This window comes from Syngnathus typhle, linkage group LG14, assembly GCF_033458585.1.
Source record: "Syngnathus typhle isolate RoL2023-S1 ecotype Sweden linkage group LG14, RoL_Styp_1.0, whole genome shotgun sequence".
In the NCBI taxonomy this organism is placed as follows: Eukaryota; Metazoa; Chordata; class Actinopteri; order Syngnathiformes; family Syngnathidae; genus Syngnathus; species Syngnathus typhle.
Window position 1 is genome coordinate 12,976,556 of NC_083751.1, and position 16,844 is coordinate 12,993,399.

At 48.8% G+C, this 16,844-nt stretch overlaps 1 protein-coding gene across 5 annotated transcripts; it reads right to left on the minus strand.

Moving 5' to 3' along the window:
* Window positions 1-567: 567 nt before the first annotated feature.
* Window positions 568-16,336, minus strand: LOC133167531 (nardilysin-like). 5 transcript variants are annotated; one of them, XM_061298393.1, is made up of 31 exons: window positions 16,224-16,336; window positions 8,708-8,887; window positions 8,379-8,616; window positions 8,062-8,143; window positions 7,529-7,682; window positions 7,161-7,234; window positions 6,995-7,090; window positions 6,792-6,914; window positions 6,534-6,591; window positions 6,402-6,475; window positions 6,213-6,282; window positions 6,064-6,141; window positions 5,851-5,971; window positions 5,687-5,745; window positions 5,556-5,610; window positions 5,275-5,379; window positions 5,068-5,191; window positions 4,834-4,920; window positions 4,624-4,743; window positions 4,502-4,553; window positions 3,297-3,447; window positions 3,082-3,209; window positions 2,806-2,968; window positions 2,699-2,730; window positions 2,190-2,328; window positions 2,054-2,101; window positions 1,741-1,793; window positions 1,582-1,665; window positions 1,135-1,342; window positions 950-1,036; window positions 568-871 (listed from the first exon to the last, which is right to left on the minus strand). In XM_061298393.1, exons 1-31 carry the CDS (start codon window positions 16,235-16,237, stop codon window positions 641-643), a joined length of 3,288 nt encoding a protein of 1,095 aa, XP_061154377.1. In that variant the 5' UTR covers window positions 16,238-16,336; the 3' UTR covers window positions 568-640. The 5 variants fall into 5 exon arrangements, with proteins under 5 accessions (XP_061154377.1, XP_061154381.1, XP_061154380.1 ...); XM_061298397.1 differs by having other exon boundaries at window positions 8,708-8,924; window positions 16,224-16,316; XM_061298396.1 differs by lacking the exon at window positions 16,224-16,336 and adding an exon at window positions 10,347-10,443 and having other exon boundaries at window positions 8,708-8,924.
* Window positions 16,337-16,844: the final 508 nt, after the last annotated feature.

Genomic DNA, 16,844 nt, shown 5'->3' on the forward strand with positions numbered 1-16,844 from the left:
AATAAAAATGAAAGAGCAAAGCTCATTGCTCTGTCGAACGCAAATAGTGACGATGACATCGAGGCCGTTCGTTAAGGCGCCAAGTGCCAAACATCTTAAGGTCCCTTAACTCTATTGGAAACATGTGGCACCTTTTTTTTTTTTTATAGGAACATTCTGGTGACATTTTACCTTAGCCAAGAATCGCCACGCCTCTCCACCGAAATAAAAGCTGTTGAACTTTTCTCTTAAATATACACCGATCTTGACAGAATTGTACGCGAGAACAGTTAACTTTTGTGTTTTCTGTAAATTTAGGAAAATGTTTTGAAACTATGCTGGGTTTTACCTAAAAATTTGTTTCCAGAAAATTCTATCCATCAAAAATCTAAAAGCAAAAAGTCCAATATTAAGAAAGCAAGTTTGTTTTGGGTTCTTTATCAGATTTTATATTTTTTGCCTTGTTACGTTACTTCCTATACTAGAAACCAGTATCTTGTAAAGGTCCCTTCAATTTTGCTGTTCCTGCAGTTTGTCTGTTGTTGAGAGGACGCAAAAGTGGGAGAAAATGGGGACAGACAGCAGGAATGAAAGAGCGAGAACGTGGAGCCTTTTAATGGTATGCGGGACAACATGATGAGCGACGACGCCAGAGTGCCACCTAGCTGAGGACTTTGTGGTAGGGGTGAAGGGGGAGGGCAGAGGCGAAGGCTCGGATGTCGCAGATGGGCGTGGCAGAGTCCCTCAGGGCCGGCGAGAAGAGCGGCAGGAAGTTCAGCGAGCTGACCTCACCGTAGGACGAGGTGGCAGCGGATGCAGGGGCCTCCAGGTCGCAGGCCAAGTCGGGTTCGGGTCGCGGGGGGTTGCCCTCCTCTGTGCCGAAGCCCACCACCTGACCCACAACATGCTCATGTCAGACACACTGAAAGAAAGTACCTCAAGACAATTTGTTTTGACTTGTTTTTCTTACGTGCACGCTCAACTTCCTGGCGCTGTCGCGATGCTTGGCAAACCAGGAGAGCAGATCCTCGCGCGTCAGATCTTTCAGCGCCGAGATCTGCCGAGAAGAATGCACAGCGCCGGATGGACCTTTTGGGCTTCCGGGCCCGCGGCGGCGAGCCTGCTCGACTCTGCGCGAGTGCGGCGGCCGCTCACCTCCATGTTGAGCCTCTGGAAAAGGAACTGCCTGGTGAGCACCTCAAACCAGTTGCGGTCCACTTCCTCACCCAGGTGCGCGTCCTCGCACTCCTTCAGCTTGATGAGCGCCGTCACCTGCGTGGAAAAGGCCTCTTCGGTCAGCGCCCGCAGACGCTCGCCAAACGAGTGCAGGAACTCCTCCACCTTGGCCTCCACAAACTCAGTGCTGAAAAATTTGAGCAAGTCACAGTTTAGGCGGTGGGGCTTAGCCTTTTTACAACCAGATGAATATTGACCAAAAAAAAATCTTATTTGAGACAGCTGCATCATTTTTGGGGGAGCTAAAAGTCATTATTTGAAAGAGTTGGATTTTCCAGCCAAACTTCTCAAGTAATAAAAGATCCTAACAGTTTGAGCTTACTGGTCCCAGAACCAGGGGCCACGCAGCCAGGGATGGGTGCTCACCTGAACTTGGTGGCCTGCGTTTCCACGGTGACGGAGAAGCCCAGGACGCCCGAGGTGTTCCTGCAGGTGGCGTAGACGTGGTAGCTGAAAGACAAACACGCAACGTCGATACTGCGGCCAAGCAAGACGCAAGAATGGATGCCCACACCGCCCACTCACCCCAGCGTCTCTTTGGTCCGAAGGAAGTCGAAGCACGGCTCCTCCATGTGCATCTGAGACGGACGAACGGACAGACAGACAGACAGACAGACAGACAGACGCACACACGCACACACACACACACAAAGCTTGCCTCTCAAATCTTTTTTCACCATTGAAATGAATCTCAATGTTTGGAATGTGTGTTGATTGTCATTTTCCAAAGTAAAAGAAGCCGATGCTGACATTTTTTGGAGGGTGTGAAAGGCATTTGCTAATTTTTCATGTGCTTTGTGGGAACGCAGCGGTGTTTGCAACCTTGCGCTGAACTCACCACCAGCAGCTCCATCAGGGTGTGCTCACGCAGCTTCTTCAGGCCCGACTAACACGCACAAAAACAAGCACACACACACGAGCTCACTTGGAGGCGCAATCGGGAGGTTTGCTTCTCTTTGTTTTGCGGGCTGGACCTGGTAGTAGACGGTGACCTCCGAGTTGGCGTCGCCCTTGTTGAGGGACTTGACCTTGCACAGGTGATGAGCGACGGGCAGCTCCGCCACCCGGAAGGACACAGGGACCTCGGCCGGCAGGGGCCGGAAATGCAGCTGCCTGTGGGAGGGACGGCGTCAACGCAATTTCTCACACCGTGACTTGTGATGCATTCTGATCGCTTGAAGGCGTGTGGCTCCTTGAACGTTAGCGCTGGAACACCGCAATCAAAGCAGACGTTTAGAAAATGAACAAGTGACACTTTATGCCTCTTGCACTTCTTGAGTTGCTGCGCGATAGTGCAGAGACAGCGCAAGGCAACAATATCACTGCCGGAGTGCGTTGACAGCGCTTGGAAACGGGTCTTGAAACAAGTCGCAATTTGAACAGCCTTGATGTCGCCGGGCACTCAGATCAGAAAGTTGCCCTGACTGGAGCTGGAGCGCATCCCCCCGCATGAAAGGAAGACCGGGGCGAAGCGGCCACTCACTCAGTGAAGTAGTGCAGGAACTCCTTGGACTCCTGCGGCGGAGGAATACACGCTTAGACACAACCGGTGAGTGCCGGAGTGAACAACGTTTGACAGCGAGAACTGACCGTGCCGGTGAAGTTGCCCTGCACCAGGCCCTCCACGTAGAGCTCCGCCTTCAACTGGCCTGCAAAATCCAGCAAGTCCTGCAGGCTCAAGCCGGCTACGGCGGCCCGGTACTTCTCGACCAGTGACCAGCGGCCTTGCTCCAGAATCAGCAGACGCACGTCCCTGTGCGCAAGCAAAGACCCAGGCTGCATCCGAATGCGAGATGCTGCCACATGCGATTTGGCAACGTGCTTGGCCAAGCTCGGCATTAGCAGCACGCGGACGTACGCACGCACTTGCCGAGCCGCTCTGGCTTGATGAGGATGTTGAAGTAAGTTTTCTTCAGCTGCTCCAAAAACATGGCAAAGACGCCCTCGCACGAGGTGAACTCAGCCAAGTGCTCCACCAGCAGCTTCAGCAGCAGCTGCACGGGCCCGGGGGAAGCCAAAAACAAAAGAACGAGTGAACACATGAGCGGGCGACTCATGAACGCCAACGTGGCTGCGCTCACGGGAAGCTTGTGGTTGAAGCCTTTGAGGCGGACGACCAGGCCGTGCTCGCCGGCCACCAGCTTGTACTCTAGCTGCGCCACGTCTGCCTCGTACGCCGGCTCAGCCAGGTTGTGGGCCAGGATGTTGACAAACAGGTCGAACAGCACCAGACTGGACGAGGACAGGCAGACGTTACCACTTTACGAGCCATCAAATCATCAGATCATAACATGAAGACAAACAGCCTCATGACTACATTCTACCGTGGCACCATTGAGAGCGTCCTCTCTAGTTGTATCGCTGTTTGGGGTGGTAGCTGCACTGACTACAACATGAAGGCCCTGCAGCGCATAGTGAACACGGCTGGTAAGATTATTGGTGCTTCACTCCCCTCCCTGAAAGACATTTACACCTCCCATCTAGTTAGTTAGTTAGTTAATTATTTAGCACATTTTATTATATCAATAACTGTGCAAGGAGGGAGACGAAGCCTAGGGCTTGTAAAGAGCTCCACTCCTTCTAACCCCCAATTCCAACCCTTAATGCTGAGTGCCAAGCAGGGAGGCAATGGGTCCCATTTTTACAGTCTTTGGTATGACCCGGCCGGGGTTTGAACCCACAACCTTCCAGTCTCAGGGCGGACACTCTAACCACTAGGCCACTGAGAAGGACATTTACACCTCCCATCTCACCCACAAGGCGACCACGATTGTGAGTGATGTGAGTCACCCTGCTCACTCTTTGTTTGATCTTCTGCCCTCTGGGAAGAGGTACAGGAGCCTGCGCTCCCGCACCACCAGACTCGCCAACAGCTTCATACTCCAGGCTGTTAGGATCCTGAACTCTCTCCCCACTTCTGCGTAGCGTCCTGTACTTTTGCGCTGTATTCTGACTGTCTGCTGTATGCACACTTGCTCCATTTTTGCTCCTCTTACTTATTATGTTATTTTTTTATTTATTATTTATTCATAACTCTTATTTATTCATTGTTTGTGCCTTCTTGTTTTTACTTTTTGTGTTGTTTACTTGTATGTATATTGTGTACTATATGTCTTGTCACCATGGGATAGTGGGAACGTAATTTCAATACCTTTGTGTGTCTTGACATGTGAAGAAATTGACAATAAAACAGACTTTGACTTTGAAACAGGCAAACAAATGGCCAGCGTGTGGAAGAAAGTGGAGAAAGGAGACCATCTCTCCATACGTGTGTGCTCTCGCTTACTTCTCTGAACTCTTCTGAATCACAGGCGAGATCAAATGGAAGCGAATGTACGCTGAAAGCAAAACCAAAAAGAGACTCAATGGAGAATAGGTGCACGAGATGACGCTGTCGCTTGTGCTCACCTTTGGGGATATTGAACTTGTTGTCCTTCTTGTACCACAAGCAACCCAGCTGGTTGTCCAAGATCTTGACGGGAAACTCCGAGTCGAGACAGTCAGACGGTCTAAGAGTGAAATCCGAAGCTGATGAAGGTAGAGAGGAAAAAAAATATATTAATAAGGGCGTCACACAAATGCAAAGGTGTGTGGCTTTTTTGTTTTTAAATGACACACCGATGAACTTGTTTTCGGCGGGAAGGTGAAGTTCGGGGTTAAGTTCAAAGTCGGACGCCCAGCGTTGAGCCCACTCAGCCGGGATGTCTGGCGACAAAATGGGACGCTCAACTGGAGAAGAAAATCTGCAAGAGGATTTGCTCACGTGTACCAGTGTGTCAGTGCGTGTGCGTGCAGCAACTCGCAAGTGTGTGCGTGTCTGTTTGAATTTGCGTGCGTGCATGTGTGTCCTACCCTCCACAGTGTAGGAGGTCCCAAACCATTTTTCCCTGAGCTGGCAGTGGCCTTCGTGTTCCGGAGACAGGAGCAGCAGGTTGGCTCGCTCGGGAGTCAGCGAGGACAGGGCGGCGCCGATCACCTGACGGACACACAACGCATGACCCAGCCAGCCGTCTTAGGCTCCGCCCCCAAGCAAGAACCTTGGTAGGTGGCGGCACTGACCTCAGTGTCAAAGTGAAACATGAGCTGGTCTCCGGTCAGGAAGTCTTCTTTGGGAAACAGCTGCATGTTCTCGCAAATGTTCTCCACAAATTCGATGGGATCAGTCTGTGGAAAGAAAGAACCCTCAGTGGGTGCCGATACTTCCTCTCAGCCCTTGAGTTAACTCCACAGGACTCCTTTGCAAAAGAGGTATTGAATCTCAAGGGAAATTACTGCTATGTGCGCCAAAATTGCTAGAATTAGCTAAAATCGCTAAAATTAGCCTTGGTTTGCTTGCTTGCCTGCTCCTGATAGTGGAACTCATTATCTTCAATCTTCTGAATTTCCTCGTAGATCCTGAAGAGCAAATGAGGCTGTTGTCACCGCGTGTGCGTGTGTCCATGCGTGCGTGCGTGCGTGAGCTGAATCAGACCTCTGCTGAGGCCCGAGAGTCTGCAGCATCTTCAGGTACTGGAACACCAAGTGGACCACCTGCTCACAGACGCAACATGAAATGGACAGCAAGCACCAAGCGTCCAAATCAAATCCTGACTGAAGGACAAACGAATGTGGACTTTTGAGTGGGACCAAGTTGACCTGCCAGAAGTAGCAAAAGCCCTGGTCGGTCAGCGTGATGGAGATGGAGAAGATGGAGTAAGTGGTGTTCTGGTCGAAGCCTGTCTCGCTGTTCCCCCCAAACAGAGCCAGCGCCCAGCACCTGAGCATGCGAGGGAGCACCCACGTCAGTCACGCTTAGGCGGAACAGCCGCGGGCAGGCGGACAGACGGATGGAGGGACGGACGGCCTCACTTCTTGCGCAGCATGGACAGGATGCTACCACTGCCCTCGTGTCCGATGAGCCAGGAGATGTAGTGGAGAGGCTTCACTCTGACGCCAGCGACGCAAGGCGTTAAGTGCTACTGCCGCGCAAATCAGTATCTCTAACACTCAAAAGTCACCTGTAGTGTTGGCCCTGAGGCGGCAAGGCCCAGCTGATGGTCAGAGCGTGCACCTTCCTCACAGGGACCACTGCAAGACACACATAGAAGACGTGATCTTATGTGTTCCTAAAAAAGCAGTCCACTCTTTTGAGGAAAAGTGGCACGCTTCCAAAAACCTGAAATTTTTCCCATATGCCTTTTTGTTACCTCGGTAGAGTTTGTTGAAGGCCGGCGTGTCGAACGGCCTCGGCAGATGCGAAAAGTCCACCGCCGGTTCAGCGCTGAAACAACAAAGCTCAGAGGGTGCCATCTTGTCTCAGATAACGAGGAGGAGCTTACTTATTGGGGATGTGGATGAAGATTTCTCGGACCCACTGCTCCAGGGTGTCCAAAGTCTCTGACCAACAAGGAGGAGAAGAGCACATGGGGAGGGAGGGAGGATGGATGGAGGGAGGGAGGGAGGGAGGGAGGGAGGGAGGGGGGTTCGTCAACTATATCCAGAGTGGCGTTTGTGTCGTGATTGCGCGCAGGGAGGGATGGAGGGGAGGAGTCAAGTGTATCCAAAGTGGCGTTTGTGTCATGTTTGCGCGCAACAACCTTTGGACTGGACGGCGAGCGTCATGTAGTGAGCCGAGTAGAAGCGCGCCCAGAATTGCCGCAGGCATTGGTAGGTGTTGACGCCTCGCTCTTTGGGATCGTGCTTCAACGTTTGAGCGTTTCCTGCGGGGGAGCCAACAAGCAAGGTCAAGAGCACGCTGGCACGGCAGCCACTCTTACTTTGAAGACGGGTTGGCCCCCACCCCAGCAGAACTTGCTCATGGGATGTCCCGGCACGGCCAGGCTGCCAAACAGCATCTCCTTGCGGTGGGAGTCCGAAGGCTTTGCCAGCTGGTACTCTGTCGCAGAACAAACGGAGACAAAGAATCGGGCCTGGGTCAGGAAGGCACCTGTGGTGGCGGCTCTTACCGCTGTCGACAGCCTCCACCTCTCGGTCCACCGCGTCCTCAATCATCAGCGGACAGATGAAGAACTGGGCCCACCTGAAAGTTGCGCTACAATCAGTCCGGCCTACCAAACATCCGTTGGCGGACTAACTCGCTGTGTGAGCAAAGCAAGAAAGCAACCCTGAGCAAAGCGACAACGTAACCCAATTAGCAAATTCGCCTACAAATTCAAAATTGAAAACCAAACGGGCTCACTGGCAAGCTCACAACGTCTCATGAAATACTTTTTGGGAAGTGAGAAACTTTTTCTTTGTACACTAACTCATTGGCAAAGTCCGAATGGAACTAAGTGACTTGAAAGGAAGAAACACTTTTGGCAAACGGGCACACCTGTCGAGCGCCTCCCTGAAGTGTTTCTTCTGCACATCGAACTGGAAAACGGTCCTCTCACAGTCGGTGGAGGCGTTGTCGCTGCCGCCATGCTTCTTGAGGAAGGCGTCGAAGCCGTTCTCGGCCGGGTACTTCCGGCTTCCCATGAACACCACTGTGCCGCGCCACAGGGCCGTCGCCGTGACAAGACACGCTTGTTAGTCAGTCATCCGGTCAGGACCTCGGGCCATTGAAATGAGCACAACGAAAACGTCGCACAGCTCTTTGAGGAGCTCTGCGCATTTCCCTTTGGTGGGAAATGGGGCGGGGTTTATGCAAGCCCTGGCCCGGCGGACCGTACCCGTCATTTCCAATGAATTTGGTTTTCTTGGCGTCCGTGCGGTGGCGGACGCGAGGCCGATGCTGCACTGAGTCTACTCTCAACTCGTGCGCATTTGGGGGAAATGATTGGTCCGCCAGCGCCAACGGAAAGATCGCAAACGGGTTTGGGTTGGCCACTTTTGCAGCAGCGGGTCCAGTTGGCCAGGACTTACTGTGTTCCAGGAAGTGGGCCAAGCCGGGAAGTTCATCGGGGTCGCTGAAGCTACCCACACCGATGCACAGGGCGGCTGCAGCCTGCACACGCACGCACGCGCACGCACACACACACACACAGACACACACAGGCACACAATTGAATACATTGAAAATCCACATCAGATTGTGTGCTTGAAGGAGAAACATATTCCAAGCAAGAAAACTTTTCATTCCATTACATTTCAAATAGAAAGCGTTGCTGTTGTTTTTTTTGTTTTTTTTTTAAATTGTGATATAAAGAGGCTTTCCCGTAATTGACTGTAAATGTCAGGACCTGCTTTTCGCTGCTCTTCTTCTTCTTGGCTCCGTTGTCCTCATCCAGCTCTTCAAAGTCACTGTCCTTCTCTTCCTCTTCGTCGTCCTCGTCGTCCTCGTCTGAGCCCTCCCCCGAATCTGCCACGTCTTCGTCGTCTTTATCATCTTCATCTGCGCCAGCGTCTTCCGTCTTGCCATCGGCGGCGCTCAAGTCGGAGATGAGCAGCGCCCGGAGGCCGTTGGTCAGCCGCAGGTACCTGAAGCAAACAAGTTAGCAAACATGAGTCTTTCGCTATAAATATGTCACAGAAAAAGTGCACGTTTGTGCCAAAGGACAGGTGATCCCACCTGTATTTTTTGGGGTCACTGGGCGACTTGATAATCTCAGGGTCTTCCGGGTCCTCGGCAGAGTCCTGCGAGGTGCCGAGGTCTCGTGTGGGCGGCGGCTCACCCTCATCCAGGGCGCACGCCTGACCCGAAGCGTTGCCGGTGCTGACTGACTTGCTGGTCTGAGGCATGACGACGATGCTGGCGGGACAACAAGTAGCGTCCTTTTTTCTTTACTCTTGGTCCCAACATGGTCCCGGAAAACACAGAGCGACACAATACCAGTTTCACTTGGCTGCACTACTCTCAACTTGTGGACGTTGCATTTTTGGATCCATTCGCACTTAAAACCAGTACAGTTTAGGTAACCAATCTAATCTGCCTTTGCAATCGGTCTAGCTGCTCCTCATCATACCCAGACAAAGCATCAAAACAATGCAAAATCGCAGCACATCATCTATGGCAATTTAGAACTATTTAGATGACAGAACCTTGAACAAATAAATAACAAATGGCCACTACAGATTAAATATTGATAGACACAGCATTGGTTGGTAATGCTCCTCTTATTTATTATTTGTTTATTTATTATTTATTCATCACTCTTATTTATTCATTGTTTGTGCCTTCATGTTTTTATTTTTTGTGTTTACTTTTATGTATATTGTGTACTATGTCTTGTCACCGTGGGATAGTGGGAACGTAATTTCGATCTCTTTGTATGTCTTGGCATGTGAAGAAATTGACAATAAAGCAGACTTTGACTTAATGGGCCCTAACCAGATTCGGTCTACATAGCAATAAAAAGGGGTTGAAATCTTACTGGACCAAAAATCCACATTCACGTTCTGTGAACAGAGTAACAAAGAGAAACAAATACAATTTCTCGGCATAGCTATTGAAATGTGGCTGGTAAATGTAGGTGCGCGTTTGTGATAGTGTTTGAGGAGGCCTGAGCCCCAACCGCCAAATCGGGTCTTGCTCGCCTGCTGAAGGCAACTCAAGTTTTGCAGAGCGCATCGATGGCGACATAAACAAAATATGTCAAAATAGTCAGACCGGTCAGCAGACTCTTTGACAAGCGTAGTCTTGCAATGTAGCGACCGGCCGGAAAGGGTTAGCATGCAGCCACTAATCCGGTTCGTTGAGCTCGTCTGCGGGTTCGGCGGTTCGCCAGCCCGGCAACCCGGTCGTTAGGCCAAGGACACACTCCGGAAGACCATATGGTGAAACGTTAATGGGACAGACGCAAATGTTTAACGGCCACTTACTGGCGATAGTTTCAGCTTTAGCCCAGTTAGCACAAGTGGCGACTCTCAGGGTTGCAGGTCGCAGACGAAGTAACGCCACACCAGGTAAAAACGCGCCCCCGGTTACACTCCGCAGACTGTTACGTACTAATTATGGACGCGAGATGCACACGACAATACGACCCTGTACGTAATACACATCGGTTTTTTTTTAACTTATGGCGAGCTTGCAGTGGCTCCCAAAACAGGTCCGTGTAAGAACATCAAACACACGTGACATTGTTCCGCTTCTCTTCTTTGCTATGTAATGGCGGTTTTCACGGAGTATTTCCGCTACCATCTTAAATACATAGCCATGCTTAAAGCCATAGCTCTATGTTCTGTGTAGTAGAGCCGTAGTTCTCAGATACCTAGGTAGGTGTAATAAATGCCTCTAGTCCAGGGGTGTCCAAACTACGGCCCGCCAGTTTTTATTGGCCCGCAGCAAATTCTGAAAACAATTGAATATGGCCCGCACAAGAAGCTTGAGCTCAACTGTGTTTCACTTCTCAGTTTCAACACTAGATGGAGCCCGCCACACAAATTAAATCAAGCGAAGCGTTCGACGTCCCATTAATAAAATGGATGGATGAATGATGATCACAATTTAGTCGAAAGTCTCCTTTGTAATTGTCGTTATGTGCGTCGAAGCAAGCACCATACGTTCAGAGGACAGCAGTTTAATAAACTCACACGAGGATTCAGAGAACCAAATCTATCACTTGGTTGCGTTACATCCGGGGAGCGAGAGCAGCTTCTTCGTCTCAGCTACGGTAGCCGTGCGGGACATTCTTTTAGCACAATACACAATCATGCAATTATCTACATCCTCTCCTTTTAGAACATTGCCTCTATAAAAAATATTGTTAACTAAAAAACTGTAATATACAAATGTGACGTGACAGTCTACAAATAAACAAGTCTGCGTAAAACTGGCAGCATAAAACTTACTGAATTAACAAATTATTCCTCTTGGAAATGCACGAAGGTACACTTGGTAATAATAACAAGTATGTAAACAACCTTAGAGCTTAACTCTTTATTTTTTCAAAACGCAACTAACAAACATGCAGTTCAATCCTTGTACTTCGGATTCGGCTTAGAAATCCGACCTGAGCGAGTCACATAAGCAGAACAATTGTGTGACACTCGGGTGGGCACGTCAGCTGGAGATGTTGTCGATTGCTCATTGGTGGAGTAGTGAGCAGATGGTTGAGAGAAGTGAGACGGTCGGGCATGTGGACTGGATAGAAGAGGGTCTGGCGTACTCGGAACCGGTGGTTGAGAGTGATGGTCAGAGTCGGCGTGCAAAGGTGGGGTTGGTTCAGCAACAGGAAGGATGTGACGGCGATTCCTCCTGTAGATACCTCCGTTGGATTCAACGATGTAGGAGCGCGGCTCTTTGCAAGCCTGAACCACTTTCCCGAGGCGGTCATATCCCTCTGCAGTCTGTAACCGGACAATTTGTCCTCTCACAAGTGGCACCAGAGGGCGACTTGTTGCATCATAGTACTGCTTTTGAACAAGTCTTCTCCTTTGAAGCTGAGTAGCCACTTGTCCTGCACCCTTTATTGCAGGCACAAGCAGAGTGTTGTTGACAGGAAAGGTAGAACGCGTCTGGCGAGACATGAGACGCTGTGCAGGTGATCCAAGCGTGCTGTCTCGAGGAATGTTCCTGAGGTTGAGCAGGTTGAGAAAAACATCCGTTCCATCTCGGTGTGACTTTTCCATGAGCTGTTTGGCACTGCGGACGGCACGCTCGGCTAATCCATTCGACTGCGGGTATCCGGGACTGCTGGTAACGTGCGTAATGTCCCACTGTTTGGAAAAGTCGCGGAATCGTTGGCTAGTGTATTGTCTGCCATTATCAGAAATCAGTGTATGGGGTGCTCCATGAACAGAAAAATGTCTCTTTAGCTTTTTTATCACTGTAGCTGAAGACAAATCACGAAGCAGATCAATTTCGAACCATCCCGAGTAAGAGTCAACAAGGACTGAATACTGTTGACCATGCCATTCAAAAATGTCCGTTGCGACCGTAGACCATGGCAGGGTAGGGACAGGATGAGCTTTCAGCGGTTCCTTTTGCTGGTGTGGTCGTGTGCTATTGCATACAGCACAAGACAGTAGTACTTTTGTGATGTCCGTGTTCATGTTGGGCCAAAACACTGTACTTCTGGCTCTACATTTAGTTGATTCAAGGCCTGGGTGACCTCTATGCATAATTTGGATGTACTCTTGTTGCAGTGAGATTGGTATGACAGGTCTGTGTCCTTTAACAACAATACCTTCTTCCACTACCAACTCGTCTCTGTATGGAAAGTATGGGCGGACAGAGAGCGGTGCCTGACGTTCTTTGTTAGGCCATCCATTCTGGATCACATTGCTAAGAGTCTGAAGCACTTGGTCACTGGCAGTGTGTGTTCTCAGCTCTTCAAGCCTGGCTGTCGAGATAAAACTGACTGACATGACTTCAAACGAGCTGTGAGCACTAGATAATTCAGAAACTTTACCGTTTGGGGCTCTTGACAGGGTGTCGGAAAGGTACATTTGCTTGCCCTTTTTATAAACCAAGGTGATGTCAAAAGCTTGTAGACGAAGTAGCATCCTCTGCAGACGAGCTGGAGCTGTGAGGATCGGCTTCTTCAGTATAGTGACCAGAGGTTGGTGGTCTGTTTCAATGACGGTGTGCTTGCCATAGATGTAGTCCTTAAACTTAGTGCATGCAAAAACAACAGCAAGGAGTTCTTTTTCAATTTGCGCATAACGGGTTTCTGTATCTGACAATGTGCGAGATGCATACGCAATTGGCTTTCCATCTTGTAAACATGCTGCACCCAACCCATAACGGGATGCATCACATGTTAGCATCACAGGTTTCCCTACATCAAAATAAGAAAGGACAGGTGAGCTGGATAGACATGACTTCAATTCCTCAAATGCCTGTTGGTGTTGGGGGAGCCAGCACCATGCAGCGTCTTTGTGAGTGAGCTGCCTGAGTGGTGCTGCAATGTCGCTGAGATTTGGGATAAACTTCCCCAAGTAGTTCACCATGCCCAGGAATCGTTGCACAGCTAGGGCATCTTGCGGGACCGGCATCTCCGTGATGGCTTCTGTTTTCGTTGGATCGGCTTTCAGACCTTCTTTTGTGAATATGTGACCAACATAGCAGACTTGGTCGAGCCGAAACTTGCACTTTCGAGAGTTGAGTCTAAGTTTGATCTCTTGTGCACGATCCAATATTTTCTTCAGATTAGCATCATGTTCTGCAGCATCGCGACCTCCCACAATGATGTCATCGACTATGACAGCACATGGGTAACCGGCAAACAGTTGTTCCATTGAGCTTTGGAAAACTTCACTTGCTGAGTTGATGCCAAATGGCATGCGGAGAAATCGGTAGCGCCCAAAAGGTGTGCTGAATGTTGTCAACATGGATGACTTTTGATCTAGCTTTATTTGCCAAAAGGAGTTCTTGGCATCAAGCACCGAAAACAGGGTGGCACCTGACATTTTGCTGGCTACGTCTTCCACACTACGCATCGGATAGTGGGGTCTCTTTAAAGCATTGTTCAAGTCTTTTGGGTTGATGCACAGTCGTATCTCTTCTTTGTCTTTCTTGTGTGCTGCTACCATCGATGAAACCCAGTCCGTGGGCTCAGAGACGGGGCAGATGACTCCTTTGCTTGTCATGTTATCAAGTTCAGCTTTAACGCGGGCCTGCATCGCCAAGGGGACACGGTGCGCTGGACGCACGACTGGCCGTACAGCTGGATCTACTACCATGGAGTAGGTGATTGGCAGTTCTCCTAATTCATCGCTGAACACATCTTTGTATTTCTCTTTGATATTTTTGACAAAGTCTGTAATAGTCTCCGTGCCGACCTGGTGGACGTGAGGGCTGAATGTGACAAGTCCGAGACGCATACATGCACGAAATCCCAAAAGTGGAATAACATCACGCTCCACGAGGAAGAAGGGTAGCGTGTGTTGCTGTTCATCCAAGTAGCATGACAGTGAGACAAGACCTGCAGTTTCGATCTTGCTGCCGCCATAAGCCACTAGATTTGTAGACTTGCCACAGGGAATAATGTTCCCCTCAGAGAGTTGTACAAACATGTCCTTAGCCATTACATTACATTTCGCTCCGGTGTCAATCTTCATTTCGATGGGTTTCCCGTGCACATGCAGAGTGACAAAGCCTTCATCTCTATTTTTCATATGTGCATTGATAGTGTCCACAGAAATTCCATCTACATAGTATGTATCATCATCAGCGGTGTATTCTTTCTCTTGCTCGACCTTCACGTGATACACTGGTCTTCTAGTGGAGCTTTTCTTTGTGAAACTCTTTCTTTCTGTGTTGTGATACGCTGGCTTTGACTTGCAGCAATCCTTGAAATGATTCATCTTTCCACATTTGTGACATTTCAAGCCAAACGCTGGACATCTATCCCTTTGCGCTGGGTGGCTGCCTCCACAATGATCACAAGTAGTGATGTTCTTTGAATCATATTGATTTGCTTTCTTATTTCTTGACCTGTACAGTCCTCTATTGGAGCTTTGTTGTAGCGCATCCACAGGGTTTACTTGCAGAGTTAATGCTTTTGTGTTTTCCTCGGTCATTTCATAAATACGGCAGATAGAAATTGCCTTAGCGAGGGTCAAGTCACTATCGCGTAGCAGAGCCTTTCTTATACTGTCGTTGTTGATGCCACACACGATTCTATCACAAATCAATTCGTCCGTGAGCTCTGCAAAGTGGCAACTCTTTGCTTTTATCTTCAAATCACTGATGAAAGATTCAATAGTCTCACCTTGCTTCTGATTTCGAGTGTGAAACTTGTGCCTTTCCATCGTCTTGTTGTGTTGTGGATTGCACATTTCTCGAAATTTTCGCTTGAGACACGTGGGGTCTTCCCGAGACTCGGCCGGGACCATAACGGCTCCATTTTCTCCTGGCGCTCTAACTTCCGCAGCGTACACAAATGAACGCTCCCGTTCAATGGCTTCTGCTCCTGCAAGGTTGAGGAGGATGTACGCTTTTGTCTTGGCAGGTTTATCCGCGTGTGCAGCCTCGATAAAAATGTCATATTCACTTTCAAAAATACGCCAATTCTCGGCAACGTCTCCTTCAAAAACAAGAGGGTCTGGCCTGCGAAATCCTTCCGCCATAGTCAGCCTTCACTTAATTCCCCTCGCACTTCGGAGCACGGCGAAGAAAAAAAACACCACTCAATACACAGAGGGCAGGTCCGAGACGTCTTCTGACACCATGTCGTTATGTGCGTCGAAGCAAGCTCTTTGTTTTCGCGGAATCGTTGGCTAGTGTATTGTCTGCCATTGTCAGATACAGAGGACAGCAGTTTAATAAACTCACACGAGGATTCAGAGAACCAAATCTATCACTTGGTTGCGTTACATCCGGGGAGCGAGAGCAGCTTCTTCGTCTCAGCTACGGTAGCCGTGCGGGACATTCTTTTAGCACAATACACAATCATGCAATTATCTACAGTAATATATACTCCTTGTACCATGTAACGGTACCCAAAAAGAGGAGTTTCTTTGCATCGAGGTTTATGCAAACAGCTCACGTAATTATGTTGTTGCTTTTTGGTGAAGGGAATGAGTCTTCCGTCTGTACGACTGGTCTTTGAATGCACCCCGCTTCGACGGCAGAACGCGGATGAATTTAAACACATCAAATGAGAATAATCCTTTCTAAAAATTAAAATTGACTGACGCAAACTAGAGTTCTTCATGTTTTTATTGAAAACAACATAGTGCTGACGCCGTACGACGCGTACGGCATGGGTTTTTCGCTTTCCAAACAAGGCGTGCGCGCTCCCACGGCAGGTGGAACAAAATCTCACACGGGAACCAAATCGAGCACAACAGGTGTTCCAAATCGAGCACAACACCGCCCTGGTAATTGCTGTCCAATGGGAGCACAGATCGTCACAACCGTGGATGTGTTTACAAAATGTACTTCATTTGCAAAATGTACAGTCTGAATAGAAAGCGCACCAAATGAAAAAAAATCAGGGTGTATTTAGACCTCTGTTTGGTCCGCTTTAAACGGACCAGGGATTTTAAACGAATCCTGGTGCGGAATGAAGAAACGAACTGGTCTCGGTTCGCTTCCAAACGAACTCTGGTGCGGTTCGCTTCAGGTGAGAATACAAATAGCGCAGATCCGAACCAACAGCACAAATATGCAGAGCAGGAACGCAGCGCGTAGGACTCACATGTTTTCCTCCATTTCCACGTCTGTGCTCTGTGTGCCGCCCTGGTCATAGCTGTCCAATAGGAGCACAGATTGTCACAAGCGTGGATGTGTATGACGTGTACGTGTATACTTGTGGTACTTCAATTGCCAAATGTACAGTCTGAATAGTACGGAAGAGGATTAGGGCCAGTGAAGAGAAAAAAAGTGGGGTGACAGGATTCTGCCTTTTTTTCTCAGAATTTTGACTTTAAAGTCAGAATTCCCACTTTAATTCTGAGAAGTCATAATTCTGACTTTAAAGTCATTATTCTAACTTTATTCTCAGAATTCTTAGAATAAAGTCATAATTCCCATATTAAAGTCAGGATTCTGACTTTATTCTCAGAATTCTGATTTAAAAGTCAGAAAGTGGTAATTCTCGTTTTAAAGTCAGAATGAGATAGTTCTATCAAACAATAGCCCCAGATACTTAATTCTCAATCATCTCCAACTCTTTACCAGCTAGTCTTAATTTTAGGTCCACCCTCTTTTTTTTTTTTTTTATTAAACAGTCTCCAGTAGGGGTGTAACGATACATCGATACACATCGATTAATCGATATAATGCTCTACGATTTATTGGCATCGATGCTAAAGGTAAA

Bases quoted from the DNA above. Each gene is read 5' to 3' on its own strand.
- LOC133167531 (XM_061298393.1), bottom strand. The intron at 6,142-6,212 runs GTGACTTTTGAG...CGCTGGCGTCAG, and splicing joins CCTCAGGGCCAACACTACAG to AGTGAAGCCTCTCCACTACA. The intron at 2,102-2,189 runs GTCCAGCCCGCA...TGTGCGTGTTAG, and splicing joins AGGTCACCGTCTACTACCAG to TCGGGCCTGAAGAAGCTGCG.